This window comes from Halichoerus grypus, chromosome 6 (genome assembly GCF_964656455.1).
Source record: "Halichoerus grypus chromosome 6, mHalGry1.hap1.1, whole genome shotgun sequence".
In the NCBI taxonomy this organism is placed as follows: domain Eukaryota; kingdom Metazoa; phylum Chordata; class Mammalia; order Carnivora; family Phocidae; genus Halichoerus; species Halichoerus grypus.
The window spans coordinates 65402999-65420898 of NC_135717.1; the positions used below are offsets into that span (position 1 = coordinate 65402999).

General features: G+C 40.6%; 1 protein-coding gene across 3 annotated transcripts in view; it reads left to right on the forward strand.

Moving 5' to 3' along the window:
- The window catches only part of APBB1IP (amyloid beta precursor protein binding family B member 1 interacting protein), a 109934-nt gene that overhangs the window by 71100 nt on the left and 20934 nt on the right, over window positions 1–17900 (forward strand). For 2 of the 3 annotated variants that reach the window (XM_078075258.1, XM_036092297.2), the window contains exons 8-10: window positions 6896–6982; window positions 9749–9892; window positions 14467–14577. In XM_078075258.1, coding sequence (XP_077931384.1) covers window positions 6896–6982; window positions 9749–9892; window positions 14467–14577 — 342 coding nt within the window. The remainder of the gene's footprint in view (window positions 1–6895; window positions 6983–9748; window positions 9893–14466; window positions 14578–17900) is intronic. The other variant, XM_078075257.1, reaches the window with a different exon arrangement.

The window sequence follows — 17900 nt, forward strand, 5'->3', positions numbered from 1 at the left end:
TGCAAGCCCACCCCCAATATTTATTAGGGCCTGGGGCAAGAGTAGATTGAAGGCTTATATACCATATATCTCTATATTTAAAGTTCTAAATCAAGTTAATAAGCAGTTAAATGTGTTCTATCTTCTTACCTTAATGCCTTCATAATGTCCTAAAAGTTTGGACTTAGTATTCTTAGATTTCTTTGAGTTCTGTACAAGGTGGTATCTTGGAGCTGCTCATGGCCTACCTCTAGACTTCCCCCCCCCCCCCACCCATCCCATCCATCCTGCACCATGGGAGCCTTGCATGCATGATGTGGATGATCCAGCCCAGAGAGTAGGCTCCAGACAACCCATCACTCCCCTGCAACGAGCTGCCCCTTGGCTGCCCTCTGGCCTAGGATGTACACACTAACAGTGCCATCTACCCTTGGGAGGATGGATATAGGGCAGAGTCTCAGAGCCATTTGGGCAGGGAATTCCAAGGGTCTGGGTTTGTAGAGTGTGGACTGAAATGTAGGGGGATCATTGGCTCCAAGTGGGCATATCCTTTTAGCCCCACAGACTTGTTGCCCTGTGAGTAGGGGAGTGGCTGGGTGAAGGTTAGAGCAGAGACCCTCTAAAGAGTGGAGTCAGGGCAGGGGCCCCTCTTGCCCAGGTGTTCTTTTGGGTAAAGTGGGTTAGGACACCTACTCTCTCTTTTTTTTTTAAGATTTTTTAATTTATTTATTGGAGAGAGAGAGAGCATGCGTGCAAGAGGGAGGAGTAGAGGGAGAGGGAGAAGCAGACGCCCCACTGAGCAGATAGCCCGACGCAGGGCTCGATCCCAGAACCCTGAGATCATGACCTGGGCTGAAGGCAGACACTTAACCCACTGAGCCACCCAGGAGCACTGGGACACTTACTATCCTAATAAGAGCAACTTTATTTAAAAAGCAGCTTAGTTTCTCAGCCTGGTTGTCGTTAGAAAAGTTCCTCTTCCCAGTTGATTGGAAGCACAGGGTTGTCTGCTATTCCTAAATAAGGCCTGCTGTTGAAGTGGAAGTCAGCTGCAACTGAAGAGTTTTGTTTCCCGGGGTCATGCCAACACAAAGTCCCACTGTGCAGAGACCAGTGATGTTGCCTGGAAACCAGAAGAGAGGTGTAAGGACTGAGGAGTGTGTCTGGAGGTAGAGAAGCTCTGCAGTATTAACATTAGCCGTTCTTGATGTGGTATATATATACAATGGAATATTATGCAGCCATCAAAAGGAATGAGATCTTGCCATTTGCAACGACGTGGATGGAACTGGAGGGTATTATGCTGAGCGAAATAAGTCAAACAGAGAAAGACATGTATCATATGACCTCACTGATATGAGGAATTCTTAATCTCAGGAAACAAACTGAGGGTTGCTGGAGTGGGGGGTGGGGTGGGAGGGATGGGGTGACTGGGTGATGGACACTGGGGAGGGTATGTGCTCTGGTAAGCGCTGTGAATTGTGCAAGATGGTTGAATCTCAGATCTGTACCTCTGAAACAAATAATGCAATATATGTTAAGAAAGAAAAAAAGAAGAAGAAGAATGTAGCAGGAGGGGAAGAATGAAGGGGGGGAAATCGGAGGGGGAGAAGAACCATGAGAGATGATGGACTCTGAAAAACAAACTGAAGGTTCTAGAGGGGAGGGGGGTGGGAGGATGGGTTAGCCTGGTGATGGGTATTGAGGAGGGCACGTTCTGCATGGAGCACTGGGTGTTATGCACAAACAATGAATCATGGAACACTATATCTAAAACTAATGATGTAATGTATGGGGATTAACATAACAATAAAAAAATTTAAAAAAACAAAAAACAAAAAACATTAGCCGTTCTTCTTGCTGGGAGCCTGAACAATCTGTTTTTCAAAGAAGGTACTGGCGAATCAGTTAATATGAGGTGGCCTGCTTAGTGAATTTCTTTTTATTTCTTTTAGTAACATATTTTATTTTTCTGACTTCAAAAATAACATCAACTTATTGTAAGGGAAAAAAGTTGACAAACAGAAGAAATGAAATTTAGATTATCTGTAATCCTGCACTCCAACAATGATCGTCATTGATATTTTAGGCAATGTTCATTCCATCATCTGTTCTGTTCCTTAACTGAAATTTGGTGGTGGTTGTGGTTCAGTGATGGCTGCACGAGTGAGGAACAGAGAGAGAAACATAACTTCATTCTGCTCCTCAGGTGCAGAAGGGTGCCAGCCACTGAGGGAGAAAATTAACATGGCGGAATGATCATGGCATCTTTCCACCATTCCTTTCCACCCTCCCTCTCCCACCAAGGTTCATCTTTGACCATCCAGGACCAGGCCCAGCAGGAGGAACTCTTACAGTAATCACATTTCTGGTCTCCAATATGGCTTCCTATGTTAAAGGAAAGTCTACCCTTGGCTTCAGTGCCCTAGATCCACTCACCAGCCAGGGTGGGCGTGTGTATCAGTCAGTGTTCAATGCATAAAAACAACCTCCGAATCCCAGTGGCTTACAGTCACAGACATTTCCTCTCTCCTGGGTCTGCCAGTCATCATCCTTGGTTCCAGAATGTGAGTCAGGTCTTGTCTCTCACTGTCCTCAAACCAGTAGCTCCCTGTGACACATGCTTCTCACGGTGAACGGCAAGAGTACAGGGGGTTGTGTGGAAACACATGACACAGCCTCTCAAGTCCTCTGCTCAGAATCGATGCCCTTCCACCCACATTCTTGTTCTGCCAAAGCAAGTCACGTGGCTAAGCCCAACACAAGTGGGGCAAGGACAGGAATTCCACCCATCGTAGGGGAAGGCACCATTCCGTCACTTGATGACGGGCCCCGAGTGTATTCGGACACGGGGAAAAGAGAAGAATTGGCAGGGAGAGTCTGGTCTTCAGCTGTGCTGCATTAGTCCCCAGCCGTAGCCAGACTGGTGGCTCGAAGATACCCAGGCCTTAACTACCTCCAGGCCTTTGTACATGCTTCTCTTCCTGCCTCAAATGTTTTCCTCATTCCTTTTCCCTATCTGAATATGGAACATCTTCCAGGCCTAGTTCAAACTTTGACCCCCTCTGCAAAGCCTTCCTTGACCATTTCAGCCTACAGTGATTGTCTTCCTCTCTGAAAACCTATAGAAATGGCTCATTTTGAATTTATGCAGTGTCTCACGTAGCTCCCCATCTCTAGATCATAGCCATCTATTTATACATATCTTCTCAATGAGACAGAAAAAGATTCTCAGGAACAGGGGTATTTTACATGTAGAGGGTTCTCACAGATCTTTATTCATGGGCTGATAACTGCTTGGTTTGCTCTTAATTCCAAGAAGGTGGTATTTTAAAAGTAATGTATTTTTTAAATATATTTTAAAAAGTAATGCTCTGTTTCTTTGCTTTTCAGCTGCCTCCGAATCTTGCATTTTCAGCTGTGAGAAAAGGGAGCAAGCTATAACTGAAAGTCTCATTTCCCATTTTAAAGTTCTCTTATTGTTCAGCTCAGATTGCCCACAGCTCCATGTGTAACAGATAATGAGTTCACTCTTGAGCTCTGCTGCTTGCTATGGAGCAGCCCAAACTGAGTTGGCTGACCACCCGACTGATGAAAAGTTCTGACCCAAGGGCGATCAGTCCGTTCTAAGGACTAAGCTCCCTGAACTCCAGCTCTGGTTTACTTTGTGTTTTTTCCATTTTCTTTGAAACGAAAACAGTATAGCACCATCATTTGGAGGGGGAAAAAACTTATTCTGAAGCTGAAAAAGTGAGAAGGGTCTCAGAGAAAATCTCAGAGGAAGACACAACTGCAGATCCTGACCCTTTGGGATATCCTCATAAAATGAGGCCCTTCACAGTTTAGAAAGGCTTTTCCCGTACCCGTCCCTGCAGGTGCTCTCCTTTTCCCAGATGACGATGAAAAGCGCATGCTACAGGGTTTCCTCATTCGTGTTCTCTGCTCATTCTTTCATACATAATTCACATTTCCAGGACTCTCCAGCGAGGGGTACTTGGGAGCAGCACTCTGCATTCACTCTTATGACTGCTCATTGTTTTTTATTTTGGCAAAATATACATAAGATGGAATTTACCACTGTAATCATTTTTAAGTATAGTTCAGTGGCGTTAAGTGCATCTACACTGTTGTGGATCTGGGTTCTCTCCTATGGTATTTAGAGCATTTTAATGCTGAGAAAAAAATAGGAAAAACTCAAAGCTCTGGCACTGATTGGATTTTGGCCAATCACTTAATCCTTCTGCTTCCTTATCTGTAAAATAGTAATATGCCTATGTTACACGGTTCTTGTAAGTGAGACCTTGGCGCAGAGTTCTGGCAGGTGGTATATGTTACCTGTTATGGTTAGTCATGGTCTTCAAACCAAACCTGTAAAATTAAAATGGTTTCGGAACCCTAGATGATAATCACACTAATTCATGATATACTGTCCTTTCAAATAAGTAAAAGTTAAAAGTCTTGAAAAACATATTAAAAGATAATTCAGTAAGAATTATCAGACTAATTGTACTTGATTTATTTCCCCTATTTAAGCTGGCAAATCACCATTTTTAGGCATCCTGTTTCTCGGAAATATCCTAATTTTGCGTATTTTATTTGCCTGCGCTTTGTTTCCTTCCCCTCTGTCCAGTACAGTCTGTTTTTTAAAAATATTTATTTACTTACTTATTAAGTTTTAATTTTAATTCTAGTATAGTTAACATACAGTGTTACATTATCAGGTGTATAATATAGTGATTCAGTAATCCCATACGTTACCCAGTGCTCATCACAAGAGCCCTCCTTAATCCCCATCACCTATTTCACCTATCCCCCCACCCACCTCCCCTCTGGTAACCATCAGATTGTTCTCTGTAGTTGAAGAGTCTGTTTCTTGGTTTGTCTCTCTCTTTTTATTTTCCTTTGCTTGTTTGTTTTGTTTCTTAAATTCCAGCTATGAGTGAAATCATATGGTATTTGTCTTTCTCTGACTACTTCACTTAGCATGATATTCTCTAGCTCCATCCATGTCATTGCAAATGCATGATTTCATTATTTTTATGGCTGAATAATATTCCTTTATATCTATATACCACATCTTCTTTATCCATTTATCTATCAATGGGCACTTGGGCTGCTTTTAAACTTGGGTATTGTAAATAATGCTGCAGTAAATATAGGGATGCATGTATCCCTTTGAATTCATGTTTTTGTATTTTTGGATAAATACCCAGTAGTGCAATTACTGGATCACAGGGTAGTTATATTTTTAACTTTTTGAGGAACCTCCGCACTGTTTTCCAGAGTGGCTGCACCAGTTTGCATTCCCACCAACAGTGCGTGAGGGTTCCCCTTTCTCCACATCCTTGCCAACACCTTTTGTTTCTTGTGTTGTTCACCTTAGCCATTCTGACATGTGTAAGGTGGTAGCTCATTGTAGTTTTAATTTGTATCTTTCTGATGATGAGTGATGTTGAGCATCTTTCCATGTGTCTGTGGACCATCTGCAGTACACTCTGCTCTTAAAATTCAGTGTCAATAAAAATCATGCAGGAAGCATGTTGGAATGCAGATTTCCAGACCCCATCCCAGAGATTCCAGTTCAGTAGGTGGGGATCCCAGGAACATGCATTTTGCTGAGTATCAACCTAGTCTGGGGAATCACACTTGGAGAAACACTCTTATAATATAAATAAACATTTGTGTCTAAATCCAGGAGGGTCCTTATTTTAGTTACTATGCTCCAGAGGTATGTGTTCTAGTTTTAATACATTTTTTTTCATGCATTATTTTACAACACTACATTTACACATAAAAATCTTCAGTGTTTTAATTATGACAGTGGTCACTCATAATAATCACTTTGTATATTGATACCTCAGCTGTAGTGGTTATGTGAAGATTAACCCTTGGATGCTCATGATTTTCTGGAAACTTATTCATTTAACATTTAGTTTCAGCCATCTCATTGATATTCAGTATTAACAAAATATGATACATAGATTAATACAAACTCTACTTAGAGACGATGCACCCATTCATGAATGCTTTTGAACCATGTTCTTCCCTGTCTTTGTGAGGCTAGTTCTTTCCAGAAATGCCCTTTCTACTTCTTTCTGTCCCTAGAAGTTGCAAACAGCAAACTCCATGCTGTGATTGACCCATATGGTTTTTAAAAATTAAAAGTAGTCACCAACATTTATAAAACTCCAGATTTCAGGGACGCCTGGATGGCTCAGTCGGTTAAGCGTCTGTCTTTGGCTCAGGTCATGATCCCAGGGTCCTGGGATCGAGTCCTGCATCGGGCTCCTTGCTCAGTGGGGAGCCTGCTTCTCCCTCTGCCTGCTGCGCTCTCTCAGTCTCTCTGTCTGTCTGTCTGTCTCTCTCTCTCTCACACACACACATACACAAATCAATCAGTCTTTAAAATGAATAAATAAAACTCCAGATTTCAAGCTTCTTTTAATAAGCCAGAATCTCTAGTCCACAGGGCCTTGGGATGCCACATGACACCCACAAGCCAGAGAAGTCACCCTCTTGCACTTGGGGCACAGGCTCCCCCTGCAATCTAGACCCAGCCTCTGCCAAGACATTAGTGTCTCCCAGCCTCCAGCATTGGGCACATGTTCTAGACAATGGAATTTAACAACTAAATGGTGTCATATCCTTTGCTAGTGTTTTCTATCTTACTTTTGTTTCCTCGTTGATTGTGCACTGTGGGAAGAAGAGAAGGTTTTACATCAGCCTCAGTGACGACGTAGTCAGCACTTGGTAAACGGTCGGTCGGTAGGTGTTTGGTTGACACATACCATAGGCTGTGGTTCCCACTTTATTTCCTGTAGGTGTGTGTTCTCTCTCCAGCAAGACCATGGGTTTCCTGCAGTGGTTAGCATGGCGATGAACACTTACTGATCTGCTCTTTTTATATTTTATTTAGAATTTTTACCTGGATAACAAAGGAAAAAAAGAAGGAAAGGAAACAAATGAGAAAATGAATGCTAAGAACAAGGAATCCTTACTTGAGGTAAGTTTAATTTTGCTGAGTGGAAGAAAAGAGAAGGATATTAACTGTATCTATTTTTAAGTTATTTGCTTCTTAGAACAATGGGAGATTCTGAGACACACTGAAATTTTAACTTGGGGCTTTAAAATCAAATTATTACTAAATTATAGCTATTTAGATAATTAAACTGGTTCTTTGAGTCAGTTGTTTAAAAGTATGGCTTTGGCCTATATTTCACTTTCATGAAGTTGGATTAGTAATTCTGGACTAAAACACTTATGAATCCACATAAAACTCATCTCTTAACATTCCATGTTTTTCATTACTTAAGTGCGCCACAGAAGTCAGATGTAAGGATTTCCAAACCTTCTTTACAGTGAATTCTAAGACGCTCTTCCAGTAGCCAGGTGTGGGAGGAAGAATGAGCTTTGGAGTTGGGAAACCTGATACAAGTTCTGGGCCTACCACTGAGGTTCATGTGTTATTGGGCGAGTCCAAGGACCTCAGTCTCCTGGATCATATTGAATTATTACAGCTGTCCCAGGAGGTAGTGGAAGCATTGTGTCGATTACTCTGCACATGTTTGTGATTATCACTATAGGGTCATGTTCCAGAAGTTCATTTAATGGTTGATTTTTTTTTAAACTCCTAGTGAGTTTTCACATACTAACTATGCTGAAACTCAGGGCTTTGTTCCCAGCACATAATGCAAAGGAGTGCAGAGATCACAGGTCACAGATGGGCATGCTGGAGCCCTAGACAGGTTTTCTTCCTCTTCAACAGTGTGTTGACCTTTTTTTGAATTAGTAGATTTGAGGCTTCTTCTGAAAACTCAGAAGACCTGGTGACACCTGGGCCACATTCACACCTGGAGCCAGCTGGCTGACTTTGACGAACACCCCCTCTCATTCACCAAGGTCTGGCCAGGCTCCCGCACAGGTTTCTCTCCCCACCACATTCTCCCAGCCCTGTACCAGATGGAGTAGGTGCTAGAACCTTCTGCCACTCCCAAGGTTCTGAAAACATGTTACAGATTCTGCCTTTAGAGGCCAAGAGCACACAGTGGGTATTTCCCGCAGAGGCCCTGCAGTGGGAATGGGGATGTTCTCTGCATTTACTAGACTCCAGGTTGAGTTGAGGAAGAGAAAGCACCAGGTGTCCCTAGCAGCAAGGAGATTCAGGTTCTGAGTGTACCTAGCAGTGATCAGGACTGACAGACATGGAAGGGGAGGGTGAAGTTTCCTGACACAGCCATTTGTTTTTTGTTTTTTTTTTTAAAGATTTTATTTATTTATTTGACAGAGAGAGAGAGGGAGCACAAGCAGGGGGAACAGCAGAGGGAGAGGGAGAAGGAGAAGCAGGCTTCCCGCAGAGCAAGGAGCCCGATGCGGGGCTCGATCCCAGGACCCCGGGATCATGACCTGAGCCGAAGGCAGACGCTTAACCGACTGAGCCACCCAGGCGCCCCCAGCCATTTGTTTTTAATCAGTGCTTATCCATCAGCTGTCTGTAAATCAGGGACTGCTTGTGCCTTGATGTATACAATTGCCTGAATAGTTCTTGATATGGAACTTGAGCAGTGTGTTAAAAGCTGGATGTGAAAGAAAATACAAAGCATGTTATACTATGAAAAATCAGCATTATCCTGCTTTCCAATTTGGAACAAAAATCTGATTGAAAAGATTATTGACAAGGCAACTAATGCTAGCTAAACTGGGGGGAAATGTGAACAAAAATGTATCCCAGCTCTACTACATATAAATTTACTTTCAGGGTACAAAAATAAAAGTTATTCTACATTTATGAGATGGAATGAAAGGAGGTTGAAAGTTTTTTTGTTTTTTGGGGTTTTTTTTCAAGATTTTATTTATTTATTTGACAGAGAGAGACACAGTGAGAGAGGGAACATGTTTGGGGGGAGTGGGAGAGGGAGAAGCAGGCTTCCCGCGGAGCAGGGAGCCCGATGCGGGGCTCGATCCCAGGACCCCGGGATCATGACCTGAGCCGAAGGCAGACGCCCAACGACTGAGCCACCCAGGCACCCCGAAAGGAGGTTGAAAGTTATAAAAAAGAAAGGCCAAAATAAATTTGAGTATTTGAACTGGGAGACAGAATGATATGTAATTTTACTGCATTGCTTTTTAAAAGAAATTTCTAAGAATTATATAACTGTACGCAAGTTTTGACATTTGAAAATCTACACCCAGAAAATTTATTTTGTCCCTCTCCTTTTCTGACACCATAGTATTAATTGCTTGTTTTATTCTTCAGTAAGAAAACCATCACAGGAATAAATTAACTTACACATATTTAGGTATAGGATTATATATTCTGATTTTTCTATTTCCTAGCAGTAAAATAGTAATTTTTTTACTTGTAGGAAAAGGAATAATTCTTGTATTTACCAACTTATAATAACAGAAATAGCCTTTATGGAATGCTTACTTTTAGAGTAAACCAAGATTGTACTCACAACCTTTCTTGTTAAGCTGGGCTATTATGACTCAGTTTTTACAAGTAAAGGAACTGAGATTTAGTGACTTGCCCACGTTCACAAAGCTAAGTGGTGAAGAAGCCTTGAAGTGTAACTCAAGAGCTGAGATTCAACCACCATGGTATCCCTCCTCTCTTTTGACAAATAGCATGCAGTGTAATTGTATGCATTCAGAGTTATAAACAAATGACTTTTAGCTTAAAGCCTAGTTTGCCATAGTTTGTTTAAATGTGAACAAAAATGTGGTTTTTGTTTCTTTCCTGGGTTCTCTATAATTGGAATTTCAATTTCAGGAAAGTTTCTGTGGAACATCCATCATTGTGCCAGAACTTGAAGGAGCTCTTTATTTGAAAGAAGATGGAAAGAAATCCTGGAAAAGGCGCTATTTTCTTTTACGGGCTTCTGGAATTTATTATGTACCCAAAGGAAAGACTAAGGTTAGAAGGAAAAATAAAACTCTTTATCAAAAAATCATTTTATGAAAATGAAACTGAAGAAATCCTCAGGTGGCAATTTAAATGCACTCTTTCGCTCTGAAATTTGTGTTATTACGATGTTTATACAAATACATACCCTATTCAGACAGAATTGCAGAAGTCCTTTTGAATTTTTCCATAGCTTTCTCCTGAAGGTGAAGAATTTTATCTATTTTAAAGTCAGGTTTCAAAAATTATGGCGGAAGCACTTTTCTAGAGATTAATTTGTTACTTTACGTATCTATTTCTGAAGATTTTCTTCCTCTGTATTTACCATTATAGTAAACTTCCTTTATCTGGAATCATAGAGGTATAAGTGTTGAGAGATCTACATTAAGATTGTAGCCCTTATACTTTGAACATTTAAATTGTTCTCTGAGGTGTACTAGACGCATTTACCTGCCTATTTTAGAAGAGTGTCTTAGGTATCATTAAACTGCGTGGTGATTTAAGATTATTGCCTCAGATCTACAAGCATATCATAAATTCTCCATCTTTGAAATGAATTTTGACTCTCATTCTGACCATTAGCTTTTTCTAAGACCGTTTTTTAGAGGCTTGGGGCATTTCCATCTTTTGCTTACCCATAAAAAGCTTTAGGATACCTCTCTCATCTATATCTGGGGTACTCTGAAGCATTTTGCCTTCACTTCCAAATCCAGGGCACCACCAAATGGCATATGTACAAATTGCAGGCTTCTTCCAATAAGGCTTGACCCACGTTCCCAAGCAGGTGAAGTCCTGGGAAATACCCAGGTCTGACGCTCTAGTTGGAAGACTCTCTTACCGCTGTTGGAATGCAGGAGAGGCACTATGGGTAACGCTCGGTTTAGGGGCAGCAACGGCTCCTACGTAGTGTCGATCTTAGAGAACTGATACCTTCCCATTTGTGCCATCTTCAGTCCAGTCCCACAATGGGGACGTAAGAGCGAGCTGACCCACAAATAATTTTGTTTTAGAAGTGTTTGGGGGAAAAAAGACTTTGGCATTTACATGTAAATGAGATGTATAAATAAACCTATCACAACACACTTAGTGATAAAATTAGAAGTGTTCAACTGGCTTTGGACCAAAGTACTTTTTCTCACTGCTACCATTAACCTTGGAATGGAGGAACAATCCAGGAGTCAAGAAAAAGAGTAAGAAGTAGAATTTTTTGGAAAAGATGAGACAAAACTCTCTTTAGTCACACTTGACATGATTGTCTACCAGAAATATAAGACACTCAACTGAAAAGCTATTAGGACCAAATAAATTTACCAAATAAGAAACTGTTTTCCTTTGTACAAACAATATGCAAATTAAAATATAATGCAAAATATTTTATGCATAGTAGGAACAAAAAAAATACAAAATACTTAACAATAAACAGAACAGGAAATGTTCAAGACCTATGTGGCATAAAATATAAAATTTAATAAAGGAAGTGAAATAGAACTGAAATAAATAGAAATATACCATGTTGGTGGATGAAAAGATATTAATTCTCTCCCAAACTTTCTATATATTAAATCCTAAGAAGACTTTCTTTTTTTTTAAAGATTTTATTTATTTCTCAGAGAGAGAGACACAGAGAGAGCCCACAAGCAGGGTGAGAGGCGGGCAGAGGGAGAAGCAGGCTCCCCGCTGAGCAAAGAGCCCGATGCGGGACTCGATCCCAGGACCCTGGGATCATGACCTGAGCCAAAGGCAGCCGCTTAACCAACTGTGCCATCTGGGCGTCCCCCAAGAAAAATTTCAATAGGATTGTTTGACTTGAATTTCACAGACTGATTTTTAAAATTCATCAGAGGGGCGCCTGGGTGGCTCAGTTGGTTGAGTGTCCAACTCTTGATCTTGGCTCAGGTCATGATCTCAGAGTTGTGAGTTCAAGCCCCATGTTGAAAAAAAAATAAAAATAAAATTAATAAAATTAATCAGGAAGAGATACTGTTCCCCCCCCCAAAAAAGGTTGTGAAGAAAACTGAGGTAGAACTCCTCCTTCCAGATGCCAAAACATTAGGTAAAAACAGTACAAGTGGAGAAAACAGATCAACACAGATCTAGTAATATAAGGGAAATTAAAAGTGAGCATTTTATAGTAGTGGGGAATGACTATGGTATTTAATAAATAGCATTGAAATAATCGTATATCTATTTGGAGAAAATAGTTTCTTACCTCATACCATGTTCCAAATTAAATCATAGATTGATTAAATATATTTAGAAAAAATATAAAATCTTCTTTTATCTATATTTTGTTTTAAATTTTCTGAGAAAATATAGGTTAATATTTTCATAATTTGGGGATGGGGAAACCTTCAGTAAGACTAAAAACTCTAAATTATAAAGGAAAAAAAGGACAAATTTGACCATGTAAAGTGTTTTTAATTTTTTTTTAATTTAAATTCAATTTAATTAACATGTAGTGTATTGCTAGTTTCAGAAGTAATTTAGTGATTCATCAGTTTCATATAACACCCAGTGCTCATTACATCAAGTGCCTTCCTTAATGTCCATTACCCAGTTACCCCAATCCCCCACCCAGGGGTTTTTTAATTCTTTACTGCCCAAGATACCAAACAAGAAGTTAAAGACTAGCTCTGGAGTTAGAGAGTACACTTTAGCATGTATAACCAAATATGAATACCCACAAAATATATAGACCTTAACAAATCAATAAGAAAAAAAAAAAAAAACCTGCTCATAGAAAAACAGAAAAGCTTATTAAGTGAGAATTTACAGAAAAAGAAATATCAATAGCCTGTGAACAATTAAAAAGTTGCTCTGTCTTACCAGTAGTATATCAGGGAAATGTAAAATGAAAGGTGAAATATTTCTTCCTATGAGATTGATAAAATGAACAATGTTGATAATATCCAGATTTCAGCAGGAGTAAGTAAGAAAAATGGGCACTGTCATGCCCAGAAGGTTAGAATATAAACTGATAGAGCCAAATTGGGGGACAATTTAACAAGATCTATTCGACTATAAAGGGGAATACCCTTTCAAATGGCAGCTCCGCATTTAGCAATCTGCCCCACGGAAATATTTGTTCATATGCACAGTATTTTTTGCAAGAGCAAAATATTACAATAACCTCTAGTCATCTGTGGTAGGAATGGTTAAATAAATTGTTACGCCCATGGAGTGGAGCACTGTGTACTCACTCCATGACTGTTGTGTATCCGTCCGTAGGTCTGGACATAGAAAGACCCCAAGATACTATGTTAAGAAAATAGCAAGTTCATGGAAGAGTGTTTATAGTAAAATCTCATCATTCATATTTTTAAAATTGTGTATGTGTATGTATGTATATGGGTATGTCTACCCATATACATATGTATATAAATATTCACCCAGAAACATTTGGAAGAATACTTCCAAACTATTAACAATGGTACTTCCAGAGAAAAGAGTGGAATTAGAAAAAAGGAGCATAGAAGATTTTCATTTAATTATATATATGTATAATACATTGTTCTTAAAATTATGATGAATAGGTTTTATTTTTTCAGTTTAAAAGAAAACAAGACTTCGAAAATCCAGAAGAAAATATCTTACAAGAAAAAAACTGTACAGCCATCTTTAAAGGAGGAATTGTGCACTGAGGTGTAGCCATTCTGCCCTCTGCTCTTTATTCAATAACCTAGTAAAGAATTATAGAATGTGAAGGTAAAAAAAAAAAAAGAGTAATAGGGTGAATTTTAATTGAAGTGTAACCGAATATGTAGATGAGAGATTGCAGTCCTCACAAGCACATTATACATGGTGGAGAGGTTTCTGTCTCCATGGCAACACCAGCACCGAAGAGAAAGCATGAAAGGAATCTTTTTTTTTCTCAGGGAGAAGTGCATGAAGTGTGTGCTAATTTACTGAGCATCAAATTTACCTCTTATTGTTCATCCTGAGGAGGACTTTCTCTTTTTGAATGCTCAATCATGAAATCACTGACTTGGAATGGCAAAAGCCAGAATGAAATTTCTGACTAGGTGGTCAGTCCCCTCGTCTTGACTGCACCAGTAACAGCGGCTCAAGGTCAGCCAGTCAGCTCCGGCCCTGGGAGTCCACGTACAGGTGCCAGAAAAGCAGTACAACGTTCCACTCCACTGCTGGCTCTGTGGCGCACCGTTTTGTCTTGGGTGTGCTCTTTTACCTCTAAAAATGCCGGCTTGACTTTTAGAAAATATATACATGATAGGGCGCCTGGGTGGCTCAGTTGGTTGGGCGACTGCCTTCGGCTCAGGTCATGATCCTGGAGTCCCGGGATCGAGTCCCGCATCGGGCTCCCTGCTCAGCAGGGAGTCTGCTTCTCCCTCTGACCCTCTCATGCTCTCTCTGTCTCATTCTCTCTCTCAAATAAATAAATAAAATCTTTAAAAAAAAGAAAAAAAAAGAAAATATATACATGATAGATGCTTAAATAAGTTACCTAAAATTCAATATTTTTCTGCTAACATGTAATCCATGTAATCCTTAGTTGTGCCGTCAAGGACAGCCTTGAAAAATTATTAGCTGTCAACTCAGTTAAGGTTATTTTTTTCCTTCTCTTTCAGACGTCTCGAGATCTGGCATGTTTTATACAGTTTGAAAATGTCAACATTTATTATGGGATTCAGTGTAAAATGAAATATAAAGCACCCACTGACTACTGCTTTGTTTTAAAGGTATGTCATAAGAAGTCCTTGATTTAGATTTGTGAGCGATTCGAGTCAATATTTCCTTTTAAGGGAAAAAAAATGCTAAATGTTATATAATTAACCACAAGTGTATCATAGTAATTTTTTCATTTTAAACCAAAATAGGAAAGGTGGAAGCATTTCTGCCCTCAGTTCCTGTTTCTGAATCTAAAACTATTTTATAATGAGTCTGTCCAGGCTTCTTCATCACTTATAAAAATGAAAGCTCTCCATTTTGAACAAATCTGATTTACGGTTTTTCAGTTCTTTATTGGACCATTATTCCGCTGTAAGAAGTTTTTAGAAATTAGGAACATCACAAGATTTCCTAGAAAAATATAGAAAATACAAAAAATAGAAAAAAAACTTTGTCTAAAAATAGCATTTCTGGGTCTTGAAACTTTTTAAGGTGTATATTATCAAAAGGTAATTATTATCGGGTGTTTGGTAAGGTTTACGTTAGCACCGTATTTTGGAAGGTTGGGCAGAAGCAACTGTTTTCTGCCAAATTAACAACTGACTCCTAGAAATGGATTCAGGGAGTTTATGTAGCTATTCTGACCATACTGTTGCCTCAAACACCATAAACTCCTTTCCCTCCTCAGCCCCTCAATCACATCTCATACCAGAGAGTGCTGATTATCTAATTCCATAGGTATGGCACAAGGCTGTGTACAGGATTTCTCCTGAGAGTCAGGTTCCTCATTTTCCATCTGGGATGGAAGTCTGTGGAGCAGGTGTTAATAAGACCAGGGTCCTGGTGAGATTCCTTTGTAGGTCAGTCACCCACCCACCCCCCCGACGGAAGAACCCCATCACCATGTTCCTAGAAATGTATGCTGCCACACTCCATGCGGGTGCCCATGTCACCTCTCCTGAGGAAGTGGTTCAAAGTCTATACTATAGGTTTACATCATTTTCATAAGTGGAGGACAACACTTAACATTTAACATGTACAGCAAACATATTCTTTGTCAAGGACCACGTCATTAGAGATGATCTCAGAGGTGCCCACACTAGCGTGATGTTGTCACGCATCTGTTACTCCAGGAGTTGGGTGTCTGTCTCCTAGACCCAAACGTTCCCAAAACTCTGATTGAGCGCAGGCAGCCTGGGCATTCATTCGTTCGTTCGTTCGTTCGTTCATTCGTTCATTTACTCAATATTGATTGAATGCCAGCTACCTGCTAGGTACTGTCCCAGGTGCTAGGAATACAGAAGTGAACCAAACTTATAATAATCCCTGTTCTCATGGAGTTTATATTCAGTGTGAGAGAAATGGCAATAAACAAAAAAAAAAGTGATATCAGGTAATGCTAAGGCTCTGGATAAATATGAAACAGGGTAGGGGACAGAGTGTGCCAGGACCAGGGCCTCTTTAAATGGGTTGGCCAGGGAAAGGGTCTCTGAGGGAATGACATTTAACAAAAGATGTGAGTAAAGTGAGGGAGGAAGAATTACCCAGGGAAGAGCATTCCAGAAACAAGAACAGCAAGTGCAAAGGCCCTGAGGCAAGGGTCCATTTGGGTCAGAAGGAAGAGAGATGAGGAGAATGTCCTGCCTACTTCAGGTTCCCGCATCTCCTTTCCTGTTCCTGGCATAGACGGGGTAGTGAGAATAATGACAAACACATAGCATCTATAAGGCAATGTTTTAAGCACTTTACATACATTAACACATTTAATCCTCTTACCAACCTTTTGAGGTAAGAGCCATAATTCTCCCTAAAATATAGATGTGGAAGCTGAGCACAGAGACTCCCCAACCAGTAAGTGGCTGAACCACGATAAGAAACCAGGCGGTGGGGGCACCTGGGTTAAGCGTCCAACTCTTGATTTCAGCTCAGGTCTTGATCTCAGGGTCAAGAATTTAAGCCCTGCATTGGGCTCCACGCTGGGCGTGGAGCCTACTTAAAAAAAGAAAGAAAGAAAGCAACCAGGTGGTGGCTCAGAGGCCCCTTTCTGAGACTGCTGTTTGTTAGGATGCAAAATCTCTGCCCTGCCCCACGCCTGCCACCAGCCGGCCTGAACCGTGTCTTCATTGTGTTCCTGTCTGACCCCATAGCCCTTGTTTGGAATTCTGAGACCCTGAGAAATTAGCAGACTGGAGGCCCTCATTTCCACGTGTGCATTTAACGCCCACATCTCTTAAGCAGGGAGAAGGTTTTGAGAGAGGTTCTGAAATGCTGGTCAGTAACTGGCTGACTCAGACTCATGGTAAAAATACAAGTTCCAAGGCCCTGGACCCACTGACTCAAAATGCTTAAGGATGGGGCCCAGGAATTTTTGCTTTCCCTAAGCACAGCCAAGTTTTACACTCAGAGTATTAGAATGTGTCCTACCTCCAAACATCCACAGTTAGGGCTTAGTTGGTAATGGAATACACTTTAGAGCAGACAAATTGAATGACAGTTGTCAGGAGGGAGCAAAGGCCCCAAACCCAGGGCTGGGGCCCAGAGGCTCAGCAGGGATGTCTAGTGAGAGAAAGACAATATCCCAGACCCAGAGGTTCCCAGGATGAGGTTTAGACACAGCGAGCAGGACAGGAACTCAGTTTCTCATGCCAACTCACAAGTTTGGAAGTAGGTCCTGGAATCATGATTTGAATGATCTGACCTGGGTTGCAGGTAACTCTGGGCTGCACCAAGAATGGCCATGCTGAGACCCAGGGTATTGGACTAGAACATCTAAAACCCGCATATCCAAAAAAATAAAAATAAAAAAAATGTTTAGTAAAACCCACATATCCAAGGCCTAAGCCTTCAGGAGAGGGTTGGGGGCTTCTCTGAAGTGGGGTTTAGGGGTGGTACAGGGCTCCAAGATAGAGGAAAAAAGCAGGCCTGATAGATACAGAAATGGACAGGAGTCAGGAACAGTCCTCATGGAACATTTCCCTTTCCTCAGAATGTGATCAGTTTTGTTCTCAAACCAATTTTATGAGCAGTCACCCTGCTCATTCTGCTCTTAAGCATGATTCTCAGTACCTTCCCAAAATACTGGGAATTGTTATTAATTTGCTGAGTAAAAGGGTCTGTCGCAGTTTGGAGAACTTAACTTGTTTATGAACATTTGGTCACTTATTTCCCTTTCTGTCCACTATGGGAAAAAAATCTCTTGACATTAAAATATTTCATTAGGGTGAACAGATGTACAGAATTCAAAGAATATGTATATACATTACAAAAGGAATTCGGGATATGGAGAAGCAGGTTAAGAGATTGTGTGATTCCATAGCCATGCACTGATTGAGAAATCCAGTCCAAAAGTGTCTTATTCAGTGTGAGCTTACTGATTATGACAGTCCACCTTCCT